This window comes from Corapipo altera, unplaced genomic scaffold (genome assembly GCF_003945725.1).
Source record: "Corapipo altera isolate COAL_440 unplaced genomic scaffold, ASM394572v1 55, whole genome shotgun sequence".
NCBI classification, from domain to species: Eukaryota; Metazoa; Chordata; class Aves; order Passeriformes; family Pipridae; genus Corapipo; species Corapipo altera.
The window spans coordinates 8,566,971-8,588,827 of record NW_020884882.1 but is presented as its reverse complement, the minus strand read 5'-3'; the positions used below and the strand labels follow the sequence as shown (position 1 = coordinate 8,588,827).

General features: G+C 59.8%; 1 protein-coding gene across 1 annotated transcript in view; it reads right to left on the bottom strand.

Moving 5' to 3' along the window:
* Window positions 1–792: 792 nt before the first annotated feature.
* The window catches only part of USP19 (ubiquitin specific peptidase 19), a 21,639-nt gene continuing 574 nt past the window's right edge, over window positions 793–21,857 (bottom strand). Inside the window, 28 exon segments of the mRNA XM_027640122.1 lie at window positions 793–1,037; window positions 5,282–5,460; window positions 5,541–5,704; window positions 5,810–5,962; window positions 6,287–6,503; window positions 7,053–7,163; window positions 7,835–8,199; window positions 8,289–8,426; window positions 8,652–8,770; window positions 8,952–9,092; window positions 9,482–9,583; window positions 9,739–9,849; window positions 10,017–10,127; window positions 10,207–10,365; window positions 10,555–10,688; window positions 10,762–10,963; window positions 11,250–11,464; window positions 11,776–11,803; window positions 11,805–11,892; window positions 12,430–12,501; window positions 12,602–12,758; window positions 12,899–13,166; window positions 13,482–13,889; window positions 14,211–14,344; window positions 14,894–15,022; window positions 16,132–16,188; window positions 17,874–18,118; window positions 18,274–18,373. Coding sequence (XP_027495923.1) covers window positions 897–1,037; window positions 5,282–5,460; window positions 5,541–5,704; window positions 5,810–5,962; window positions 6,287–6,503; window positions 7,053–7,163; window positions 7,835–8,199; window positions 8,289–8,426; window positions 8,652–8,770; window positions 8,952–9,092; window positions 9,482–9,583; window positions 9,739–9,849; window positions 10,017–10,127; window positions 10,207–10,365; window positions 10,555–10,688; window positions 10,762–10,963; window positions 11,250–11,464; window positions 11,776–11,803; window positions 11,805–11,892; window positions 12,430–12,501; window positions 12,602–12,758; window positions 12,899–13,166; window positions 13,482–13,889; window positions 14,211–14,344; window positions 14,894–15,022; window positions 16,132–16,188; window positions 17,874–17,982 — 4,212 coding nt within the window. The 5' untranslated portion in view covers window positions 17,983–18,118; window positions 18,274–18,373 and the 3' untranslated portion in view covers window positions 793–896.

Genomic DNA, 21,857 nt, shown 5'->3' with positions numbered 1-21,857 from the left:
GGGCCGGCGCCGCGCGGCCGCTCCGGGGCTCTCTGCGCCGCGGCACCGGGCGGCGGCGGAGGCAGCGACCGGCCGCACCGCCCCCCGAGCCCCATTGGCCGCGCCAACCGCCCGCGGCTTGACGGGACTTGCAGTCCCGACGCTCTGGCACCGGCACGGGGGCGAGGCGGGGGGCGCCGGGGGACAGAGTGGGCACCGGGCACCAGGGACAGCGACGGACAGAGTGGCAACGGGGGACAGGGGGACTAGGGAGAGCGGGGAACACCAGGGAGTGGGGCGCTAGGGACAGCAAGCAATAAGGCACACCAGGGGACACCAGGGAGGGGGGCACAAGGGACAGCAGGCGACAAGACACTGCGGGGATGAACAGGAGACGGAGCACTTCAGTGCACACCAGGACTTGCAAGTCCCACCACACCGACACCAGGACACAGCAGAGGACACCAGGCACTAAGGCGGCAAGATCGAACCAGGGGACACCAGACAACAGGGTGCAGTCAGTGGCAGAGCGTAAGGAGAGGCAGCAGGCACCAAAGGACACTGTGTCCCTCCACTGCTGTGGAGTGCAGCTGGCAGTGGAGGGCACCAAGAAACACTGGTCCCTCTGGGACATTAGGGGACTGCGACCACCAAGTCACACCAAGGGATACAGAGCACAAGGGCACCTGGAGCAGGAGGCTGCTGGGAGTACCAGCAGCACACTGGGGCCATGGTGCCCTGGTGGGGGTGAAGGGGGCCTTGCCAGGGACCAGAGGTCCCAGAGGACAGCAGGCAGCAGAGGCGAGTGGAATTCAGTGAGTTTAATGAGCGCAGGACAAACCCTGACCTCCCCCCGTCCCCCCACCCCCCAGTGCCTGGCCCGGCCCGCACCCCCGGGGCAGGCACCCCATGACACCCTAGTCGACTTCTTCCATGCTGCTGTAGGAGGGGGCCGGGCGCTCGGCAGGGCTGGCGAAGCGCTCGGGAAGGCCTTCCGCAGCCAGCGGCGGGGCTCCTTCGGGGGCCAGGCCGGATCCGAACGGCACCGGGGGCAGTCCCTGCAAGCAGAAGGTGAGCATGAGAGGGAGACGACCAGGGGCATGAGAGGGAGACTTGCACCCTGCCCACCCACCTCCCTCCCTGCTCTGGGAGGGCTGGAGAGGTGCCTGGGGGGACACAGCCCCTTGGGGTAGAGACCCCATGCAGCATGTGCAGCCCCAGGGTTTGGAAAGCAGCAGCTCCCTCACAGCAGGGCAGGGGGGAGCAGCATGCCCAGGGCCCCCGGAGGCAACCCCAACCTGCCCGCTCGAGGAGAGCCAGGCCACAGCACACTCCTGCCCCGGGGCTGCTGTAGCCAGTGCCGGTTGGAGGAGAGCCCCACAGCTCAGCACAGGCAGCAGCGAGGGGACACAGGCAGGCTGCCAGCACCTGCTGGGGGCCCGAGGAACAGCGCAGGACCAGAAGGGATTTCCAGGGCTGAGAGCACCTTTTCGGGCCTTGCCAGGGGCCACCCACCGCCGGTGAGGGCAGGCAGGTGCAGGCACCAGCTTGTGGGCCCCAACTCCGCGGCGCCAGCGCCAGCTGGAGCAGAGGTCAGCCCACCGGCGCCGGGCACTGACTCAGCCCCACGAGGCCAGCACCGTGGGCGAGCGAGGGAAGCCGCCGAGACCCAGGGCTGCAGACAATGAGGCGACTGTTCCAGGACAGGCACCTCATGACCACGGCACAGCCCTGCCGGGGCTCCCTGGCTGGGACCTGCTTGGGCGGGGAATAAACCACGGAACATGTGGAGGAGGGGTGTGGGACAGAGGTGGGGGGAGTTCAGCTCAAGCCCCAACCTAAAATGCAGGTGAAACCCTTCCCTGCCAACCATCCTTCCAGCCAAGGGCACTGCCAGCTGGACAGCAGCAGAGACGGAAAAGAAAGTCACAGGGCTCTGAAGTCACCTTGCACACCCAAATATGCCAGAGCTGTCTGAGCCACGCTGAGCCAAGGGCAACACGTCTCAATGTCAGACACCACTGAAGCTGCAGCCTGTGCTCCAGTCCCAGGGGAGTGCCTGCTGCCGGCCCCGCTGGGCACGCCCATGCCCCGCACGTGTCCCACAGGGCTACCGCCCCACAGCTGGGACCAGAGCCCAGCTTGTGCCTCATGGCACTGGCAGGCAGAGCTTTCCCTTGAGCCCGCTGCCACACAGGGTGCACCAGGCACCCAGCAGAGCACAAGGAACAGTCCTGGTGCCAGCTGGGCCACAGAGTGGCCTCAGGTGACCCCAGTGCAGGGTCCCTGCCTCTGTGTGAAAGTTCCAACACACAGGACAGGGATGCTGCATCTCTTTGGAAAACCTGGCTTTATTAATGCACTGAGATCCTACCTGTGCTCCCCGACCCCACGCCTCTCCCGTAGCATGGGCAGCCAGTCCCCTCACAAATGAGGGGCTGCACCACACTCCCCTGGCAGAGACAGACGTCCCCAAATGCTGACAGTCCACAGCCCCAAGGACTAGTGGGAGCCAACAGCCCAGAGGCAGGTGCTCACCATGGGCACCCCAGTCCAGATTGCCAGGCTCCCTCCCCAGCAGCCGTCCAGGGCTGAGCAGGGAAGCACACAAGCCCTCAGTGACAAGCCCATTCAGCCCCAGCACAGGAGTGCAGTGCACACAACTCCTGGTGCACAGGCAGCTGGCATCAGAAGGCTCAGCGGGAAGCTGGCAGGACAGACTGGGCTGGCCAAGGAGCCACGGGTCGCGCCAGCCCAGAGGGAACTCTAGACTCCTGCAGCAGCACAGTTGAGAGGGGTGGCCAGCCAGGACCCATGTCAGGGCATCCTGCCCTTGCTGCAGCCTCTCGGCAGGTCTCCAGTTCGTTCTTGGGAGCCAAGCAGAGATAGTCGATGTGCCCATGGGCCTCCCAGGTCCCAGCTGCGCTGCAGCAGCAATGTCCCTTCCTGTGCAGCAGGTAGCCACGAGGTCTGCCCCACTCTCAGTAAGGGAGGGCAGAGGAGCTCCTGGTTCTGGGCTGCGCCTTGGCAAGGCAGCGGGCTGGCCACACAGCCCTGCCAGCTGGCACAGGAGATGCCAGAGCAGACAGGCAGGAGCCGACGGCCCCATGCTTCCCTTGGCGAGTCCTTCACGGAGGTTTCTGTCCTGCTGCCCGATGTCTTGGTCGCGTAGCCCTGGCGGCCCTGCTCCCGCAGCTGGCCATGCGCCTGTGCCTATCTCCAGCGGGGCTGGTAAATGAGTGGGTAGAAGACATTCAGGAAGAGAGCCACAATTGCGGCCGTGGTGGCCAGGACAAAGTATCTGACGCAGCCTTCATCAGGGTGCTGGGGGGTGCCCGGACTTCGCTTCTGGCCACGGGGCCTCCAGGAGTTTCTTGAAGGCCTTTGGGGCGCCTCAAGCTGCAGCTCTTGTTCTTCAGCCTCCAGTTCCTGCCAGATCAGAGAAGCCTGCGATGTGGAAACCTGCGTCAGCACTTGGAGAACACAACGGGCAACACCCCTCTCCATCCCCCGGGGCAGGCGGCTGCCTGCAAGCCCAGCCCCGTGCCCAGCCAGCCCGCCTCCCCATGCAGCACCGTCGCGGTCACGCCCGCCCCCGCGGCTCTTCAGGGTCTCCGGTGTGTGGTGCTCCGGTGGGTGGCTCTGCAGGAGGGAGCATGGGCAGCTGCCGAGTAGGGTCTTCATGGGACTGCAGGGAATGAACCAGGCAGCTGGATCCCGGTGGAGCAGATGCACTGGTGTTGGTGGGTCCAGGTGGCAAGGGAGCAGGCAGCAGCCAATCACAGCCCAGCTTCTGTGATCCCAACAGGATCTTTCAGATGACAGCCAATCCAGAGCCAGCTGGGGCAGCAGGAGCAGGAGGTGCAGGCACAGCACTGCCAGTCACAGCTCTGCTTTGGTGGGTGGGAATGCTCCGACAACCAACTGCAGCCCAGCTTCCAGGAGGATTATCCACAGGCAGCCAGTCACAGCTTGGCCCTTCATGTCGGTGATCGTGATCATGCAGAGCAGCCAGTCAGGGTGCAGGTCTTTGGAGGTCCTGTGCCTGGGAGGGTCCAGGTGGTCCAAGGTGCTCTGGGACCTGCTGAGCCCCGGTGGGATCGAATGCATCCCATTGCTGCAAGGAATCCAGCCCTGCCAGGGGCCCACTACCACGAGGGGACCCAATGAGCCCCAGTGCCATAGGGCCTCACTGCCAGCTGGGCCCCTGAAGGCTCCCACTGCCGGTGTGTGAGGAGCAGCACAGCTCTTCTGTTGCTCAGGCCGCCCCCAGTGAGTGGAGCTGCTCCAGGACACATGCAGTCCCCCAGGACAAGAACAGCCCAGGCAGGTGAACACCAACATGCCAGACAGCCCCCCTGGCCTCAGGGATGGGCAGCTCCTGTCCCCAGATGGCAGAGCCAAAATGCCTAACCACCACCGGGTCAAGGGCTGCACGAGCCAGACAGACAGGGAGGCACAGGGAGGCCAGGCCAGAAAGGCCCCTCAGGGCACACACGTGCAGTCATGCCAGAGATGAGCTGAGCATTGTCCTCAGATCCTGTGGGGCCACAGGAGTGCTGAGCACAGAGGGAAAGTCTGCAGCACAACGATGCAGGGGGACTGCCCAGGTGGGCACTGTACTGTGCCCCAGCCTGGGCCTTTCTTTGACATTCACACAAAGATCAGCCCAACCATTCCCTGCCACTGCACGCTGAGAGCACCCTGCCATCTGGCCCAGCCCTGCTCCCTTCATCCTCCCCTCCCTCCCAGGCCACCCAACAACAGTTTCTCCAGCAGGTTTCTCTCCAGTACCCTGTGAAGGCTGCCAGGCCTCTGGCTCAGCACTGGTATTTGCCTTTTTTGCACCTAGCTTGGCCCCGAGCTGGGCCCCAGGAGGAAGTGTCCCCCACTCTGCCTCGAAAGTGGCTGCAGAGGGCAGGTTCTCACTGCTCCCTGGCACAGCCAGCACCTACTGCACTGCTCACAACCCTCCTTCAGTGCAGACCCTGGCGAGGCTGAGCCCTTTCTGCCTCTTCCAATGCCCTCCTCACAGCGCTCCCACTCTGATGATGGGAACCAGCTCTCTCGTGATCTCTCAGAACAGGGACTGTACCAAGCTCAAGTGACAATAAGGCAAGACAGGCTCCAACGCCTGGCTGGTGCAAGCGCTTTGGTACCAAACGGGTGCAGGCACTGCACCACAGCTGTGCCAAGGTTCCGTGGGTGTGGACAGAGACGGGCCAGGCCCTGCACGTGGGCACCTGGGCACGTTTCAAGGCTCTGTAGCTCAAACAGTGTCGAAAGGGACACGAGTGCTCACCTGGCTGGCAGCAGCTTCGGCAGAGGGAGTGCGCTCAGTGCGATGGTCTGAGGGGTGCCCTGGCAGGGGTCTCTCCACGGGAGAGTTCCTCCGGCGGTAGAAGAGAACATACGCGTATCTGGTCACCACCTGGCTCTCATCCACGGTGGTGACTGTGCTGTCGTCAAAGAGCCGCCAGCCTGAGAGGAGAGAAGGGTTAATCCAACAGAGAGGTCACACCTGCAGCAGCAGGGGAGTGGAAAGGGTGGCAGATCCTCACCTACGTCGCTGCGCTGGCTGTTCTTGTCGTTGGGCAGGCGGGCGTACGCCGTGTAGTGCCCCCCAATCATGCCTCCGTAGTGGTTGATCACAGCGTACAGGTCATACATAGGCAGCTGCTGCTCACCCTTCCGGCCGATGCAGAACTTGCTCAGGTCCAGGCTCCTGAGGAGAGACACAAGGACAGTCAGGAGTAATCAGCGTTAGGCAGGGAGAGGCCATGCTGCAGGTCAGCACAGGCAGTGGCCACGTCATCCCCCAGGCTCTCACCGGACAGGGAAGTCCACCATGTCATTGATCTTGTCCCTCCAAATAAAGCTGCGGAAGGAGAAGCGCTTGAGCTGGATGATGAGGACGTTGGGCAGCCGCCACAGCATCAGCTGCTTGGAGGCCTCGCGGTGCTGCTTGCACTTGGGGCAGTACCTGAAGGAAGAGTGTGCTCGTTACTGGCATGGAGAGAGCCTCAGGCCTCGCAGCACAGCCCAGCCCCAGGGTCCCCACATGTGGGGCTGGCAGAGGGGATGCAGGAGGGCTTAGCCTTCTCCATCAAGGGCAGGCCAGCACAGTCCTGCAGAGCGCTGGCACTGCTCCCTGCTGGCTTATGGCTGCCCTCCTCAGCACACAGGGAAGGCCAGCCCAGCACTCCTGGCTGCCAGAAGAAACAGCAGGCAGGCCCAAGCAGCTCCTAGGAAACCCTTGTTGCTGCCTGGGCCTGTGGGCTGGAACCCACCCTGATGCCTTCCTCACCACGCTTCCTCTGGGGCCAGGACTTCGGGCTTGGTGAAGAGATTGAGGCACTGCTCCAGGGTGAAGTGACCAGCCCGGGCTGCTTCACTGGCTGAGCCTGGGTCCTCCACACACTCCAACTCCTTGGATTCCACCAACACAAACTCCTTCAGGCGCTCATTGTTCTTCCACACCAGGGCGAGGGAGCAGTTGTCTGTCAGCTCCAGGGGTGTGTCACCTGTGAAAGGGCACAGACCTCACACACTTGGCCCTACCAGGCCGGATCAGGCACCCTTGCTGGGGCTCGGAGCAGTCTTGTTCATCCCAGCTCGATACAGAGATCACACAGTGTTCCCAGAAAGGTAGGTGTCTCCCAGCCAGGTTCACCATGCCAGGGCAGCAGAACCCCTTGGCCAGCAGGGCACAAAGCTGGCACAGCCCATCTCATCAACAGCACCCACACAGCCAGCACTAGGTGTGGGCATCCCACTCAGACAAGAGGTGACCCAGAGATCACAGACCCCCTGCGGATACAGGTAGTTGGAAGGAATTGACCTATTTGCTGAGGAAAGCAGGAACGTCATGCCCAAGAAGAGCTTCCAGGCAGAGGCTGTGTGCAGCAGAGCCCTTCCCTCCCCTGTGTCAGATGCAGCTTTCACTGTCCAATCTGGGCCACCATCACATCTGGGTTCACCTTGTGCCAGGGAGGCTGTGGAACCCTGGCTAGGCAGATCCACCAGCCTGCCAGAGCCTATAAGGGATGAAGGTGGTGGTTTCCAGGGCTCACCTTTATCTTCCAGCTTGTATTCTCGGTTGGCAGCATCGATCTTATTGATGTAGAATTGTGTGGCGCGAGCACTCAGCGAGTCTGAAGTGTGCTGGTACCCAGGGATGGCAGCTGTGAACAGGCAGGGACAGATCTGTGGTGGCACTGCCTGTCTGCCCTGCGTAGGGGCCAAGAATTTGCAGTGCCCCCACCCCCACCTCACATGTTACGGCCTTGAAGGGACACAACCACGTGCCCTGTGTCCTTGACTATTTTTAGCAGGCGCCTGCCCCTGGCAAGCTGTGCTCCTCTGCCTGCCTTGCCCCTTCACTGCACATTGCTGCCATCCTGAGATGAGTGTCTGGAAACGTGACAGCCAGGCAGCCGAGAGCGAGAGGCTGGTCCCATGCAGCTGAGTCAGAGCGAGGGAAGTGCTTCTCTCACAGCCCCCGGGGGCTCAGAGCCCGCACCAGCTCTGCCCTGCTCCCACGGGACTCGAGATTTCTGCCAGCCCCTGCCTTCCCACCCCTCCCACAGCAACACAGTGCTCCAGCCTCTCTCCTCATCAGGTCTCTGCTCTACTCCCTGCACCTTGCCAGGGCAAGGCAGAGCGTGGGCAGGAAGGCATTTCAGGTGAGGCAACACTGCCAAAAGACAGTTCCCATGGCCTCATTTGTGTCCCCAGGAGTCTCCAGAGCAAGCTCTCAAGAGGAGAACGCATGCTGTGGTGGGAGGTCACCCCAAGGAGGGAGAATTGCCTGGGCTCCTGGCACAGACACAGTTAGCACTGCAGCACCTCTTACCTTCTGGCTTGATGGCTCTCTCATAGGATGGCTCCTTCTCACAACAGCTGTCACCCTGTGACTCCATGTGCTCAGAGAAGCCCGAATCCAAGCTCAGCAGGGAACTCCTGGCTGTCAGAACCTTGCTCCGGACAGTGCCAGTGTCCCCCATCTCTGGGTGTAGCTCAGGCACAGCTGGCGAGAGTGGGGGCTCCTGCAGGAGGCTGGAAGCCCTGTCCCCCTCCCCCAGCTCAGGGGCAGAGGTGGCTGCTGCACAGCTGCTCTTGGCCAGGGGCTCCAGTTTGTCCGAGTGCACAGGCTGCAGCCCCTGCTCCGGTGACATCCGTCCTAGCTGGAATGGAGGCTGGAACACGCTGACTGAGTACCTGGGCAAGGAGGTGGGAGTTAGAGCTGGCCAGGCACAGGGCTGAGCTCAGCTGTAGGGTAGAAGCACCTTCCTACCCTCAACTCTCACCTTGCATAGCCCTCCAGCAGCTGGGCCAGGCGGGCGTAGGTGAGGCGGGACTCCGGCACGCTGATGAGGAAGGGGAAACCGATGTTCTCGGGGCGGCACGAAGCCTTGTGGTCTGGCCAGTGTGTTTTCTGACATGCCCTGTAACATGTATGGCCCCTGCTGAACCCAGCAGCCATGACCAACCTGGGCAGGAGCAGCATAGGGCCAAAAGGGGTGCGCTAGGGATAAGGGGAGCACCGCAAGCCCACCTGGTTCCCTCCCGAAGGCCAGACCCATCCCACTTTCTCCCATTAGGCCACGTTCTACCATTCAGTCTTTCAGAGCAGGAGACCCTCCCCCCTGCCAGGCACCAAGCCAACTCACACATTGCAGTAACCGACTCGATAGCACCTCGTGCAGCGCCTGAGTTTCTCATCCTCTGGCAGCTGCTTCTTCTGGCAGGCCGCACACTTGGCGACGGGACCGCTGGGCACCTGTGGACGCTGCAGGAGAAAGGACCCATTGGACAGGGAAGGGCATCAGGGCAGGACAAGGTAGCCTCAGTGGGCATCCATTCGTGCTGCAGCTAGTCACCCTTGTGTGCAGCTCTGCCCTTCTGGCTCAGTCCCACTTGCGGCTCAGCCTCCCTGCATGCCTTCCAGAAGTCCCAATATCCCCTCTTACCTGCTGGACCTGAAGCTCCACCACCCGCTCCTTGGCCAGCTCTGGGGATAGCACTTCGAAGCAGAGCAGCAGGTCTGTCGGCAAGACCATGTCTAGCGAGTTGGACGGCAGGAACATGCGGTGGAAGTGATTCTTGATCACCTGCCAGGAAAGCAGTGGAGCGTGGCTGTGTGAGGGCTGCCCCACACATCCCCTCCTCAGGCAGCCACAGACCTCAGCCCCACAGTGAGCTGCGGGAACAGCAGCAGCTCAGGGACGCTGTCCTCAGCTCACCATCTCACCAGGGAAAGAGGGACATCCCGGGCCCTACTGCAGTTGACCAGCCCTCTGGAGCAGAGATCTGCCTGGCAGCATCCTGCCCATGGCACTGCCACCCATGGACAAAATCCATCCCACAGACATGTTGGATATGGGCAAGTGACTGTCAGTGGCCATACTCCCTGCAGGGCTGTGGGAGCCAGGACACCCACAAGAGCAGCCCATAGCTCACTCCCATGCTTAAGCACTCTCCCCAGCTTAAGCACTCTCACCTCTGCCAGGCGCAGGTTCTCTGGTTTCACACGCACGCTGTGGGCCACTGACTCGAGCACCTCCATGGCACTGGAGTTCTCCTTGCTGATACTCACGAGGAACTGCCACCAAGAAAGTGCCACATCAGTCACACCACACCAAGGCATGTGGGCCCTTACTTAACACAAGGCTTAGCCTGTTGGCACAAGACCAGCTGGCCAGGGCACCTCCAGGAGCCCTCTTAGGCTCCATCCCCAGGGTAGGTGGTGTCCTTTACCTTGATGGGCTTCTTGTGTGGCTCTTTTGCAAAGTAGTAGACAGTCAGCACCTTTTGCTTCTGTGGGAGAGGCACGGGGAGGTACAGGAAGGGGTCAAAGGTGATAGACACCTGCAGATGCAAAAGCACACTCAGTTTTGGGAAGCGCTTGTGGCTGAGATCAGCGGGGCAGCACATCTAGTGGATCTGAGATCCAGCCTTGCCCTGTGCGCTCTGAGGGTCAGGAGCCTGCTGCTGGCACAGCATGGACAGAGACAGAACATCTGGAGCTGCCCTACCTTGGAACATACTGGGCACACCAGCTTGGATTTGTACTGGCCCTGGAAGAGGTCTACTATAAACGAGTCGTTCCTCATCTTGTGTCGCTGCCAAGCCTCCTCAGCTACCACCTGTGGGGAGAAAGGGCTCAGCACCTCGATAAACCACCCAGGTTGCTCTCCCAGTGACTTCGGGGAGGGACAATCTCACCTCATCGGGCCTCCCATCCGAGTCAACAGTCTCTGTGTAGGGCTTGTTCTGGATGCGGTTGAGGTCCTCGTGCAGGCCATCAAGCAGGAAGGCCATGAACTCCTGAGCATCGTGCTGGGCATAGCCAGTGAACTGGCTGGCCTTGCTGGCCACAATTGCCTGCAGGGAGCACAGCAGTCAGGGCTGGCCAGCAGCCCCCCGGCAGCACTGCCTGCCCCATGCATAAACCCTGGCTGCACTCACCCACACCCATCCAACTCTCTGTGGCACTAGCAGGGCAGGCAGGTGCCCACACAGGAGTGTTGGGGACTCACAGCAGCTGTGGAGTGCCAGTGCCAGCAGCCCTACCTTCAGTTTGGAGGGCTGGAAGGCATGGTGTGTGCCCTTCCAAAGCGCCCGAAGCAGCATGGCAAAGCCAATGGCCAGGCGTCCCCCTGTCCCCAGAGGGTTGTTGTAGTTGATTTCCGACTCAAAGGACCGATCTGTAAGAGATGCAGGAGTGAGGGCGCACCATTTGAGTGGCCAGGCCCTGCCGGGCTCCCGACGTGGGCTCACCATGGAAGTAGTCACGCAGCTCCCGGGTGTTGGACAGGGACTGGATGACACTGTTCATGAAGCAGGTGTTCCCCAGGTTCACCAGCCCTGTGAAGCCAGGCAGGCAGACTTTCTTCTTCTCATCCTCATCCTCATCATCCTCCACACTCTCGGCACTCACCGGGCTGTGTGTCATCGGTGGCACCATGCACGTTGGTTTAGGCTGCCAAGCAGAGGCCGGTGTCAGGGTGATGTGCTCAGGGGGTCTCTCTGGGAACACCACAGGAACCCAAAAGCCCAAGAAACCCCTCAGAAGGGGCTGGAGCCATCACAATATCTCCCACCAGGACTGGGACAGACAGGTCAACCACTGCCCCTAATCCTGCCATCTATGACTGAGGAGTGCCACCTCCTCCTCCAGGAATACTTTGCCAGTCTCCAGAGCGACACTGTGGAGGCAGGATCCCTCTTTTCTCCACCCAGGTCAGATACAGTGTGGCCCCACTCACCGATGGGATGTGTGGCTCTTGCTTCACTGCCACGTGCTCTGGGGCTGTACGGGCTGCCACACCATCCAGACCCCCATCTTCCACACGTGGCTTCTCTTTGTCACTGGTTCGGGCCTCCTCCTTGCTGGACAGGGGGTGTTGGTTACTGCCCGGAGGGTTCTTATCCAGAGGGGTAGGGCCTGTAGGCATGGCAACCTTTGCACCACCCACTGCACCTTAAAAAGGGGGAAGGGTGGGCCTGTGGTTAGCAGCACCTCGCGCTGCCCACGGCGGAGCTGAGCTGCTCAGTCCATGCTCACACACAGGCTCTCTCCTACCCCTCTATCCCATGAGCAAGGGGAACAGCAGTGCCCTTCCCCTATCACTGGGCTTCCCCTGCCCCACACCCCTCCTACCTGCACCCGTTCAGCCCCTCTCCTTCCCCACAGCCCCATGCTGGAGGATCCAGCACCAACCGGCAGCTGCCAGTGGTGAGGAGAGCCCGTGCCCCACTGGGGTGGCAGGCAGGACAAGGCAGGGTGCAGACCTCGTGTGGCTGGAGCCTCCAGCCCCCCCCCAGCGCTGGCTCTGGCGTTTCTTCAGGCAGACATCGATGCGAGACACTGTGAAGTTGTATGTGCACTGATCCGGCTCAATAAGATTCCTGCAAGACACGCAGCAAGTCAGGGATGCCCCAGATCCCACAGTACCCTCAGACATGCCAAAGCCTTTGCAAGGCAAAGCCATGGCCTCCAGGCAGTAGGGACACTGCTAGCACTGATCCTGAGGCAGCCATGGCAAAGCAGGGTGGAAACCCTTGAGCCTGGCCTCACTGAGCACACAGAGGGCCCCTTTCCTGACAGACCCATTCTACCTGGCTCCACATGCCCCCTCCTGCTGCACATACAGCACAGAGCACACACTGGCTGGTATGGCTCTGTCCCCAAGAGTTCTAGAACATGTTGGGAGGGAACTGCAGGCAAGGAGACACTAGGATTTCCTTCCCTTCCTTGCCTTTGAGCCAGCACACAGCCAAGGCAATCCAGACTTGGGGCACTAGTGCAACACTGTGTAAGGGAAACGCCCAGGTGCAGAAACGAGCATTCCCTGCACAGAGCCACCATCTGGGACTGGCTCCTGTTCCAGCTCTGCACTCTCAGCTCCCTCGCCCTGGTGTGGATTAGAAGGACAGGAACCATACCTGAGCTTCACCTGCCACCGGAACACTGTATGGGGCCCACAGCCAGGATGGAGACGAAGGAAGTTTGTGTCACTGCGGAAAAATTGGAAGTAAGCAGAGGTGAACAAACAAGTAGCCAGCTGCAACCAGGAGATCTGCAGCAGCCTGGCATTATCTTGAGGCAAACTTGTACCTCGTCTGGAACACCAGTGTGAAGTCTTGTTCCCGGAAAAACACTTTGGATGTCTCCTTGTGGATCTCCTTCACATAGACGTGCACCACCACCAGATCATTGCCCTTCTCATATGAGTCATTCTTGACAAAGGACAGGCTCACAAAAGGCTCTGGCTCTAATCAAGGAAAGTCAGGGAGAGAGATGTTACCTTCCTCGCATGCTGAGACAACTGGTCAGCTGCAAGCTGACCCAGGAGAGGTCCTGAGCAGATGTACCTTCCTGACCAGGCTCACCCCATGGGCTCTGGCCACTCACCATCAGCTGCTGCTTCCAGAGCCACATCATCCTTGGACCAATCCCTCTTCTCACCATCTCTGCCCAGGGGAGGGGAGGCCACTGGGACGGCCTTAGAGCTCTCTCCCAGGACAGGTGTGCAGTCTCGGCCCCGCAAGGCCTCAGCAGGGCTGCCTGGCTGCAGGACTCTCTTCTCCACACAGGTAGCAACATGGTGGGGGAACACCTCTGTGGTAGCCGCAAGAGGTGGCATCTCCACTGGAACAGTCTCCTTGGCCAAAACCATAGCCTTTCAATACAGAAGGACACAGTGAAACACAACACCATCACCCCTGAGCTGCCCTGGCCCACCTGCCTTGGCTCCTGTTAGCCAGGCAAGCACAGTTCCACACTGCCCACTCCCCCCCCACATCCCGCACCCAGCTCAGTCCTATTAGCACCACAGCTCAGTGACTGCAGGGCCCTCACTTCGCCCTCTCCTCCACCACAGCCAGTTCCTCACATCAGCCCTCAGAACCCATCTCAATGGCAGGGACAGGTCCTGCATCCCTTGCACAGGGGCAGAGGGAGCAGGGGTGCCCCATTCTGTCAGGTCCTCAGGTACCTTTTCCAGTGGCAGTGCAATGTCCGCCAGGGCCGTGGGCGCATCGACCTGGCTGGCTCTGCCGTTGCGGCGGCTCCCGGCCCTCCCGCTGTGCCCTTTGCTGGGCTCTGTGCTCCCGGTGACTCTGGCATTCGGCTCCTCCTCCGTGGGAGCTACTTTGAGGTATACTGCCCGCTTGGCGCTGGGGCCACTCTGTGTCCCTGGGCTGGCTGGGCTTTTTCCTCCCAGGGCCTCGCTTCTTCCCGGAGCACGCTTGGGGTTGGAGGGCTCCCGCCGGGATCTTGGTGGCTCTGTGCCTTCAGCTCTCGGCTCTTCAGAGATCAGCTCTGCAGAAGCAGCCTTCTCTTTCCCATTCTCCCAGCACGTGGCCCCTTTGGCCAGCTCTTTGGATCCGTCTTTCCTTCTTTTCTGTAAAAAGCCATGCAGCACAGTGGGAAGGTATTTAAGTAGCAGCACCTTTCAGGCTCTCTGCCAGCCCCTCACCCTCACTCTCCCTTCCCAGAGTGCACCAGAACTCTGCTCCAGAACCTGGACACTATGTGGCAACCAGAAACAGGAGCACAAAGACACAGCCCTCCCTGGAACAAAGGAAGCTGGCTCATGCAACCTGTGGATGCAAGATGTGCCCCACATTCCCCCTGGGTGGCTCAAGAGCAGGGAGCTCAGCGCTCACCCGAGCTCCCCAGCGCTCCATAAGCTCCCTGAAAAGGCACATCCTCCCCTCCTCACCAGAAGCGAAGACCAGGTATGGAGTGGGATCTTCTTCTGAAGCACAAGTTGTAGAAAATTGCCCTTCTTGCACTGGAGCTTGCTGCAGGAACCCTCAATCTCCTCATAGAACTGACAGCTCCACTGGCGCCCATCTGTAAACAGAGGGGAATGGGCACCTCAGGCAGTGCTCCAGGCAGCTGTCACCTAACCCACAGCCCCCTTTCACCTGCCCCCAGGAAGAAGGAAGCACTCATTCAGAGCCAAGAAGGCTGCAGGCAAGCTGCCACCATACTCCAGGAGCCTTCTAGGGTTCCAGCCAGCTTCCCTGAATCTGCTTTGTACATCTGGCTGGCCTCCTTCCCAGATGGAAGGCCCTGTGCCTCCCTGCCCTCAGGGGCACAGTCACTTTTCCGAAGGATACCTTGGGGCTGACTCATTCATCCCAGCAAGCAGGGGACAAAGACACACCGGCGCAGCAGTGGGCACTTGTTCCCGTGGCACTGAGGGCAGCTTCTGCCCTCCTCAGCTCTAGAATGCTCTCCTATGGGCCCTGTCTGCTGGCTGAGGCTGTGCCAGCTGACAGCAGGGCATTGCCTCTGGTGGAAAGGTTTGATGCCTGCCTGGATCAACCCCGTGCTTGGCCCAGAGCTGTGCCAAGTCCCAATGGAGAAATGCCTGCAGCAGTCGCTCCATTCCCATACCTGGTAGTTTGAGCACACAGCCTGTGTCGGAGAAATCAGCATCTACATCCTCCACCTTCAGAGCTCCACTGCCCAAGTTCAGCTTGACAATGATCTCATCGGCATTCTGTTTCCAGTCCAGTAGCAGCTCTAGGAAGAGGGAGGGAAGTGTCACCCACTTGCTGGGGCATGAGCCTGAAGTGCCCACTCCTTGGCTGGGGAATGTGGGCCTGAACAAACGCTCGGTTAAGGAGGTCAGCACAGGAAACACAGATCATGCCGATTAAATGGGACCTGCCCTCGTCAGACAGGCCACAAACAAGAGCACGTGTTGCGGCAGGGCAGGTGAATCCCAGCGGGAACTGGAGATCAAAAAGACAGCCCTGCTCCCAGCACTGCCACATGCAGCAGCGGCAGCTGGGAAGAAGGGGTGGCTCCTGCCAACGACAAAGCAATTACTGCTTTCTCAAGGAACGAGGAAGCCACAGAATTACTCTGGGGGATTCAAAGTGGACTCTGACCACAATCAGAAATTGCCACTTCCCCTTTGCATATGCAAACCAAGCAGCCCAGCTGCAACCATCAAAGCACTGTACTCCTGCCAGGTGAGCATGGCTAACACAACTGAAACACGGGCAGGCCGGCCAGCTGGGCAAGTACACTGCACCTGGGGAGACAACAGTGCAGCAGTGACACCCTGCTGCAGGCAGAACTTCCACTGTGTGCCTGTCAGGCTCCTGGTCTGGCCTTGTGATGCCCTGAAGTCATCAAGACAAAAAGGTGATTTCAATCACCTTGATTTCATGCAGTTTTGTTCTACCCTCTGTGGCACGAGAATGGTCTACTCTGGCCTCAAAGCAGGCTGGACTGAGACAGAAACCAGCTAACCCTGCCCACAGGGTGACATGGCTTGGGATCTTCCCAGCCCAGCACAATGTCCTGCTCAGAAACAAGCAGGACAGGTGTCGGCAGCAAGGTGTCCCAGGGCTGTGCTCAGTGGCACCATGACACCTGAGTTGGAAGCAGCCTGCCTCATGCCTAGGGCCTCTTCCTTGCAGGTAGCCCTTCCCAACCACGTGCACCTTTCTCCACCCCTGGGAAGGCCATACCCTGTTAAGATAAACGCTGAGGCAAAGGAGTGCTCAGGTTAGCTCTGCTCAATGCCGGAGCATCGGACCAGGACAAGGTGAGCGCTTCAGATCCCTTGGCAAGGGCACTCCATGGCCATGCACTGACAGCTGGAGCACACCTCGACTTACCCTCCTCTGAGTCCTTCTCCTGGGCAGTCTCAGCCTGCTCGAGCTCAGGGCGAGACACTGGTGGGCAAGAAGCAGAGTGCAGGCAGGTCTGTCATTCTGTCACCTCAGAGCATGAGCCAGCATGCTGGCACCCAAAATTGTACACATCACCTTCTTCTCCCTTGAGGCCTGCGTGCAGGCCTTTCCTGCTGCTCGTTTCCCTCCACTGCTTCCTCACACTTCTCCTTCCCTAGAAGCCTGCCTGCAGTCCCAGGACAGCTGCTCTGGGCCACATCACCAGTCTAAGCAGCATCACAGTGAGAACAATACAATACTGCATCACACAAGTAGTGCTGCTTTGAGGCACATCTTAATGCGGAGCCTAGCTCAGTCCACCAGGCTCCAGCCTCCAGCTGTACAGATGGGTCCTGTCTTGATCTGACAGAAAGAACCTGGTGTTTGGTTGTGCTCAAACCAACTCTGCTGTAACCAGAGAACCATGTGGCCCAGCTGCACTTTAACATTTCCATTCCTGCACAAGCTGCCAACGTCCACAGCCAAAACCTTCTTCCAGATCAGACTGGGGAACCAAAACAACCTGACATCTAATCCCTGCTTCCCACAGGATAACCTCTGATACCCAGAAGTGTCTCAGGGCCTGCTCTACCCCCCACAGAATAGTGAGCTCTGCCAGGCAAGAGACTCAAAGCGATAGCACCTTGTCCCAGAGCAGAGAAACAGCGGCAACAGGAGCTGCGGTCTCCATCCCAGAGTGCTCAGAGAGCTGTCACTGCCTCCCATGACTGGCTACAAACCAGTAGGAAACCTCTGCTGATCAGCCACTGGTGCAAAGGTGCCAGTGGGGCTGGCAGTGTGAGAAGCATAGTGGCAGCAGTGCCTGGGAGATCTACACCTTGGCCCAGCTCCTCACCACCCCCACACAGAGGGGAGAGAGGCAGCAAGGCCGCCCCTGAGGAACCCTGCCATGTTCCAGGTACAGCACACCTCCCATGTGAGAGATGGCGCTGTGCTGTGCTCTGCACCATGGGATTTCCATCAGGTACTGCATCTGGCTGCTCCAGCACAGACTTCAGCAGGTGCTCGTTTACCTTGGCCTACAAAACACCCTGTGATTTTGAGGTTACAACAGTCATAACGGAGCAGGCACAGAAATCAAGCAGCTTTCCAGGGCCACAGGCACACAGCCACTCCCTGCACCTGAAGCATCATTTTTGTCATTGGATACATGGCAGTTACAGAAGGAATTACTCTACAGCAACTATTTCACCTGAGCCACACCCTGCCCTGACTCAGAAGCTAAAGCACTAGCCCCACCCGCAGGCCCCACACACCGTCCCCGCCTCACAACATCTGGCCTCGGCAAACCTATGGGAAAGAAGCAGCACTGCCTCCAGCTGCAAGAGCACTCATAGGCTTCAGTCCCACTCCCTCTGGATCAAGGCAGGTCACACCCAATCAAAAGCAGAGCCTAGAAACAACTACTAAGGCCAACTCCAGACTTTAGCTAACAAGGCCCAACCTTCCTCACATTACTGAGGCTAAGTAGTGCCCAAAGGAAGGAGGCTACAGGTCCAGAGAGGACACTGTGTTGAAGAGGATCTCACATCACACGGGTTGCCATAAGCTGCAGGAAGTGATTAGTCAAATCTGCTTATCCTGCAGCAGATGGCTGCGAGGCTCCCAGGCTGCAGGGCCGAGACACCACGGGCCTGCTCACCACAGTGCTGCTGAGGGGCTCTCACCTTCCTTGCTTTCCTGGTTGGCTCGATCCTTCTGCTTCTTCTTGTTGGTGGCATCATCCAAGCCCCGAGACATTCTTCTCTGGCCAGGGGCATTGGTGCTGCTGGACATTTTCAGCCGTTTGGAGGACACAAACGGCCCGCCGGGGTCGGTAATGGAGTCTGGGTCAGGGGTGCGACGTTTTCTTCCTGGCCCAGCTATCTTGGCGACTCTCTGTGGTCAAACTCTCTGGCAAGGAAGTAGTGGCCTAAAGAGAGGAGAGAGCAAGCGTGGCAGCAGGAGCAGGTGGAGAAGGCCCAACAGCATAAGGATCTGCTCTTTGTCCCAGGGCCAGTGCCCTCACACAACTTTCACTGCAGTGTTTATGGGAAGCCCCACGAAGGGCTCAGTGAGGAAACCTACCTCATCACAGCTGCTACAATGCTTACAGCCAAAAGCATGGGCCTGTCAGAGCTCCCAACACACAACCAGGGGTCTTCCGTATGTGGCACGCATTAAAAACCTGGAAAGCAATTGTCATGCTCATGGCCCCCACTATAGCAACTCTGGCCCAGAGGAGCTGCTGGCGCTAACAACACCCAGTGGCACAGTTGAGGGCAAGGACACGAGGAGGCCTGGATTTGGAAAACTGAGCCTCTGGGGTTAATTAGGGCAGCCTGCAACACAGCTTGGAGCGACAGCTATTTCAGTCAAACAGTGCCCCCGTGTAACAGGGCCAGAACAGGAGCCAGTAACGCCCTAAGAAGGAAGAAAGGGGAGCAGCAGGAGCAGGCCCTGGGACAGTCTCCCGTGACAGATGACAGTGAAGCTCCCTGGCAAAAGCAGGGCTCCTCCCCCCTTTGCCCACCAGCTGGGAGCTTAACCAGCATGACTGCACCTTGCATATTTATCTCTCAGCCAGTTTACAGACAGCGTCAGCAGGGCCTGGCCTGGAAACAAGACACCTCTACTCCTCGTGCCCCAGGGATAGGTCAGGCTGGGCAGGGCACGCAGGGCGCTCACCCCTGCCCCGTCAGACATGCCCTCCCTGCAAAGCCAGCTCCCCTGAGGTGTTTGGGAGCTGCTGGCCCAAGGGCTGGTCTGTTTGGCTCAGCAGTTTCACCCTCAGGTGTTCACAGCTTGGACACAGGAAAGCTGGAACAACCCACCGAAAACAGTCCCACTCGAGGTTCCTCCGTGGAGGCGGTGAAAGCAGAGAGCTGGGAAGGTTTCCTCCCTCTCTGCCCCGGCTGCACGCCCTGGCAGCACTCATCAGCCTGAGGTGGTTTGCTGAGGGGAGACAGACCCAGCGGTGCGGATCGTGCCCACCCCCGGGTGCCGGCAGCCTGCCGCAGCCCCCGGTGTGCTGATTCACACACCTCCCACAGCCCAGCTCCCGTCTGAGGACACGGAGCTGAGCCTCATGGCATCTTGGTCTAGCCCAGCTCCACTGAGCCTGCCTACCTCAGTGGGAGACAAGCCGTGCCCTCAGGAACACCCTGTTCTCCCTTCACCCGTGTACCCAGCACAGACCCTACACTCCACACGGGCACAGGCGGAGGCAGGGGGCACATCCGAGGGAGGTGCTCGGTCAGAGGGAGGAAACTGCCAGCTCTGTGCTGCGGCCCCATGTTGCCAGGGCATTTTTGTTCTAGAAACGTTTGAGGCAACAAGTGGCCACAAATGTGGAGTTGTAGCCACAAGCTACGAGGGACCCCAGAGAGAAAAGCAGTCTTGTCCTGCCCTCAGCTCCGGCAAAGCCAGTCCCACAACAGGCACTGCACCCAAACTGCTTCACTTCGGGCCAACCTGTCCCCACAACCACAAGTGAAAAGATCAGTGTAGCCCAAGCAACGGGCACAAACATCTGCCACCAAAAATCACCTGGAGACTGGAATGCTGAGAAGGGCCCAGTATCAGTCCCAAAGAGTTTGAAAGAGTGGGGGGGGGGGGCAGCAGCATCACCCTCAAGTTGCTATACACACGCTGCGTCTCCCCGGGATGCAGAAGCACTTATGACTGCAGAGGAATGGGAAAGGGCCCCCATAGCAGGAAATGTGGCTGTGATTCGCCAGCCTGGGCCTCTGATGCCAGCTGCATGCTGCCACTCAGCTCCAGTCCCCAGTGACACCCAAACATGTTGGCTACAGATGCTTCCTGGTGCTAAAGAAGGTAACCTGGGCTTGGCAAACATGTGAAAGCATTTTTTGCTGTATTTCTTTTGCATCTCAGGTGAAAACCCCAGGAGGAGTGGGAGACAAGCAGCACTGACTGCTCTGTGCAGGGCCAAACGAGGCTCCATTGCCTCCTTCCTGCACACCCAAAAGGGTGGCACAGGGTAACTGCTGGGCAGGGTGACCCCTGAGGAGGGTCCTGGATGCTGAGAAAGGACAGGCCTCTACCCAGGAAGGGGTGAGCAGGAGACAGGGTTGCGTGCCTGCTTGTCACTCCCACAGGAGAAGCCTGCTGCTCTCATGCCTCACTGAGTGCTCTGCTCCCTCGGGTCCTTTGCCGACAGTTATTCCTCATGGCAGGCAGGAACCAAGGAGGCTGGAGCTCTGCCCAATTCCAGCTGCCAGACTGATGGCAGCCTGGGGCCGCTGCAGGCACCTTGGGGTTTTGGCAGGTTATTCAGGGATTAGAACAGGTGAACGGGAGACTTTCTGCCTCTCTGCCACCAGGAAACACACATTCAGGAAGGACGTTCGGCCCTTGGGTGCGCAGGGGCACGGAGGTTTTGGCACCACTCCTGTTGGCACACCAGGAGTCACTGCAGGGGAGGGATGGCAGAAGGCTGCCCTGGCCGGATGCCAAGTGAACCTCTGGGAAGCACCTGATGAGCTGGGCACTCCTACAAACCCTTGCTCAACCCTCCGGGCCAGGGGAGCCCAGCCATGCTGCTGCTGGAGGAGGAGGTGCCTCCCTGTCCTCTGCTCTCCCTGTCTTTGCGCCAGGGCGAGCACCGATGTGGCTGCAGGATCCAGAGACCAGCCAGAGCAAAAGTGCTCTCTCCCAAGTCTTGCCCCAGATCAGCTTCCCAACCCATCTTGTGCTGGGACTGCACAAACATTTTCACCGGCCAGAGGAGAGGGAGCAAGAGGCCAGGGAGAAGGGCCACCCCTCCTCACAGCAGCACCAGACTGTGTTGGTTTAAACACTCGGGGCAGGACAGTAGAAGGTGTACGATGAGATGCAATTTGCACCTCATGTCTGGGGCACGTTTAGCACTTGGCAGGAAGAGGCTCCCTGATTCTTGCTTGCAGCACTCCCCCTGAGTGCCCAAAGGCCTTTACAGGGCTAGCTGCACAGGTTGGCTATCCACCCAGCCTCATCTTTCCATTTACTTTTGGCTCCTCCACGTTCCAAAACGGAAACACATCCCTCATGTGCATTTTTGCCACCTTCTGTTCCTTGTTCCCCTGAGGGATAGAAATCCCAAGGCTCAAACTCATCTTTTACTTCAGTTCCTTGGCGTGCCCGACACACGAGTGGAGCCAGAACGAGCACAGAGCCCCTTGGGGCAGCTCCTCCATCCAGCACTGCCACACAAAATGATTCCAACCCGTGTGGAAATCACCATCTCCCCAACACACCGTGAGAGCAGCAAGTTCCGTGCTGTGTGGGGAGCCCGGCAGGCCCAGCTCCCCCGGTCTGGGGGATACAGAATACAAATACAGAACCACAGAATGGTTTGGGTTGGAAGAGGACCTTGAAGATCGTCTGGTTCCAACCCCCGCCGTGGGCAGGGGCAATGATGAGAGCGGACAGACAGCAGCCGGCAGGCGCGCGGCCTGCCCTGCGCCGCTGCCCGGCCCCAGGCACGGGGAGAGAGCACAGGACGGTGACAGGCCCGCGTGCACGGATGGCCCCGGCGCTGCCCCGGGCGGGCAGAGCAGGAGGTCACGGCGGCGGCTCCTGCCCGGGGCTGCCGCGCTCGGCCTGTCCCGCCGCGCCCCGCTCCCGGCGCCCGCCGCCGCAGCTCCTGCCACCCCACGCCCTCCCGCCTC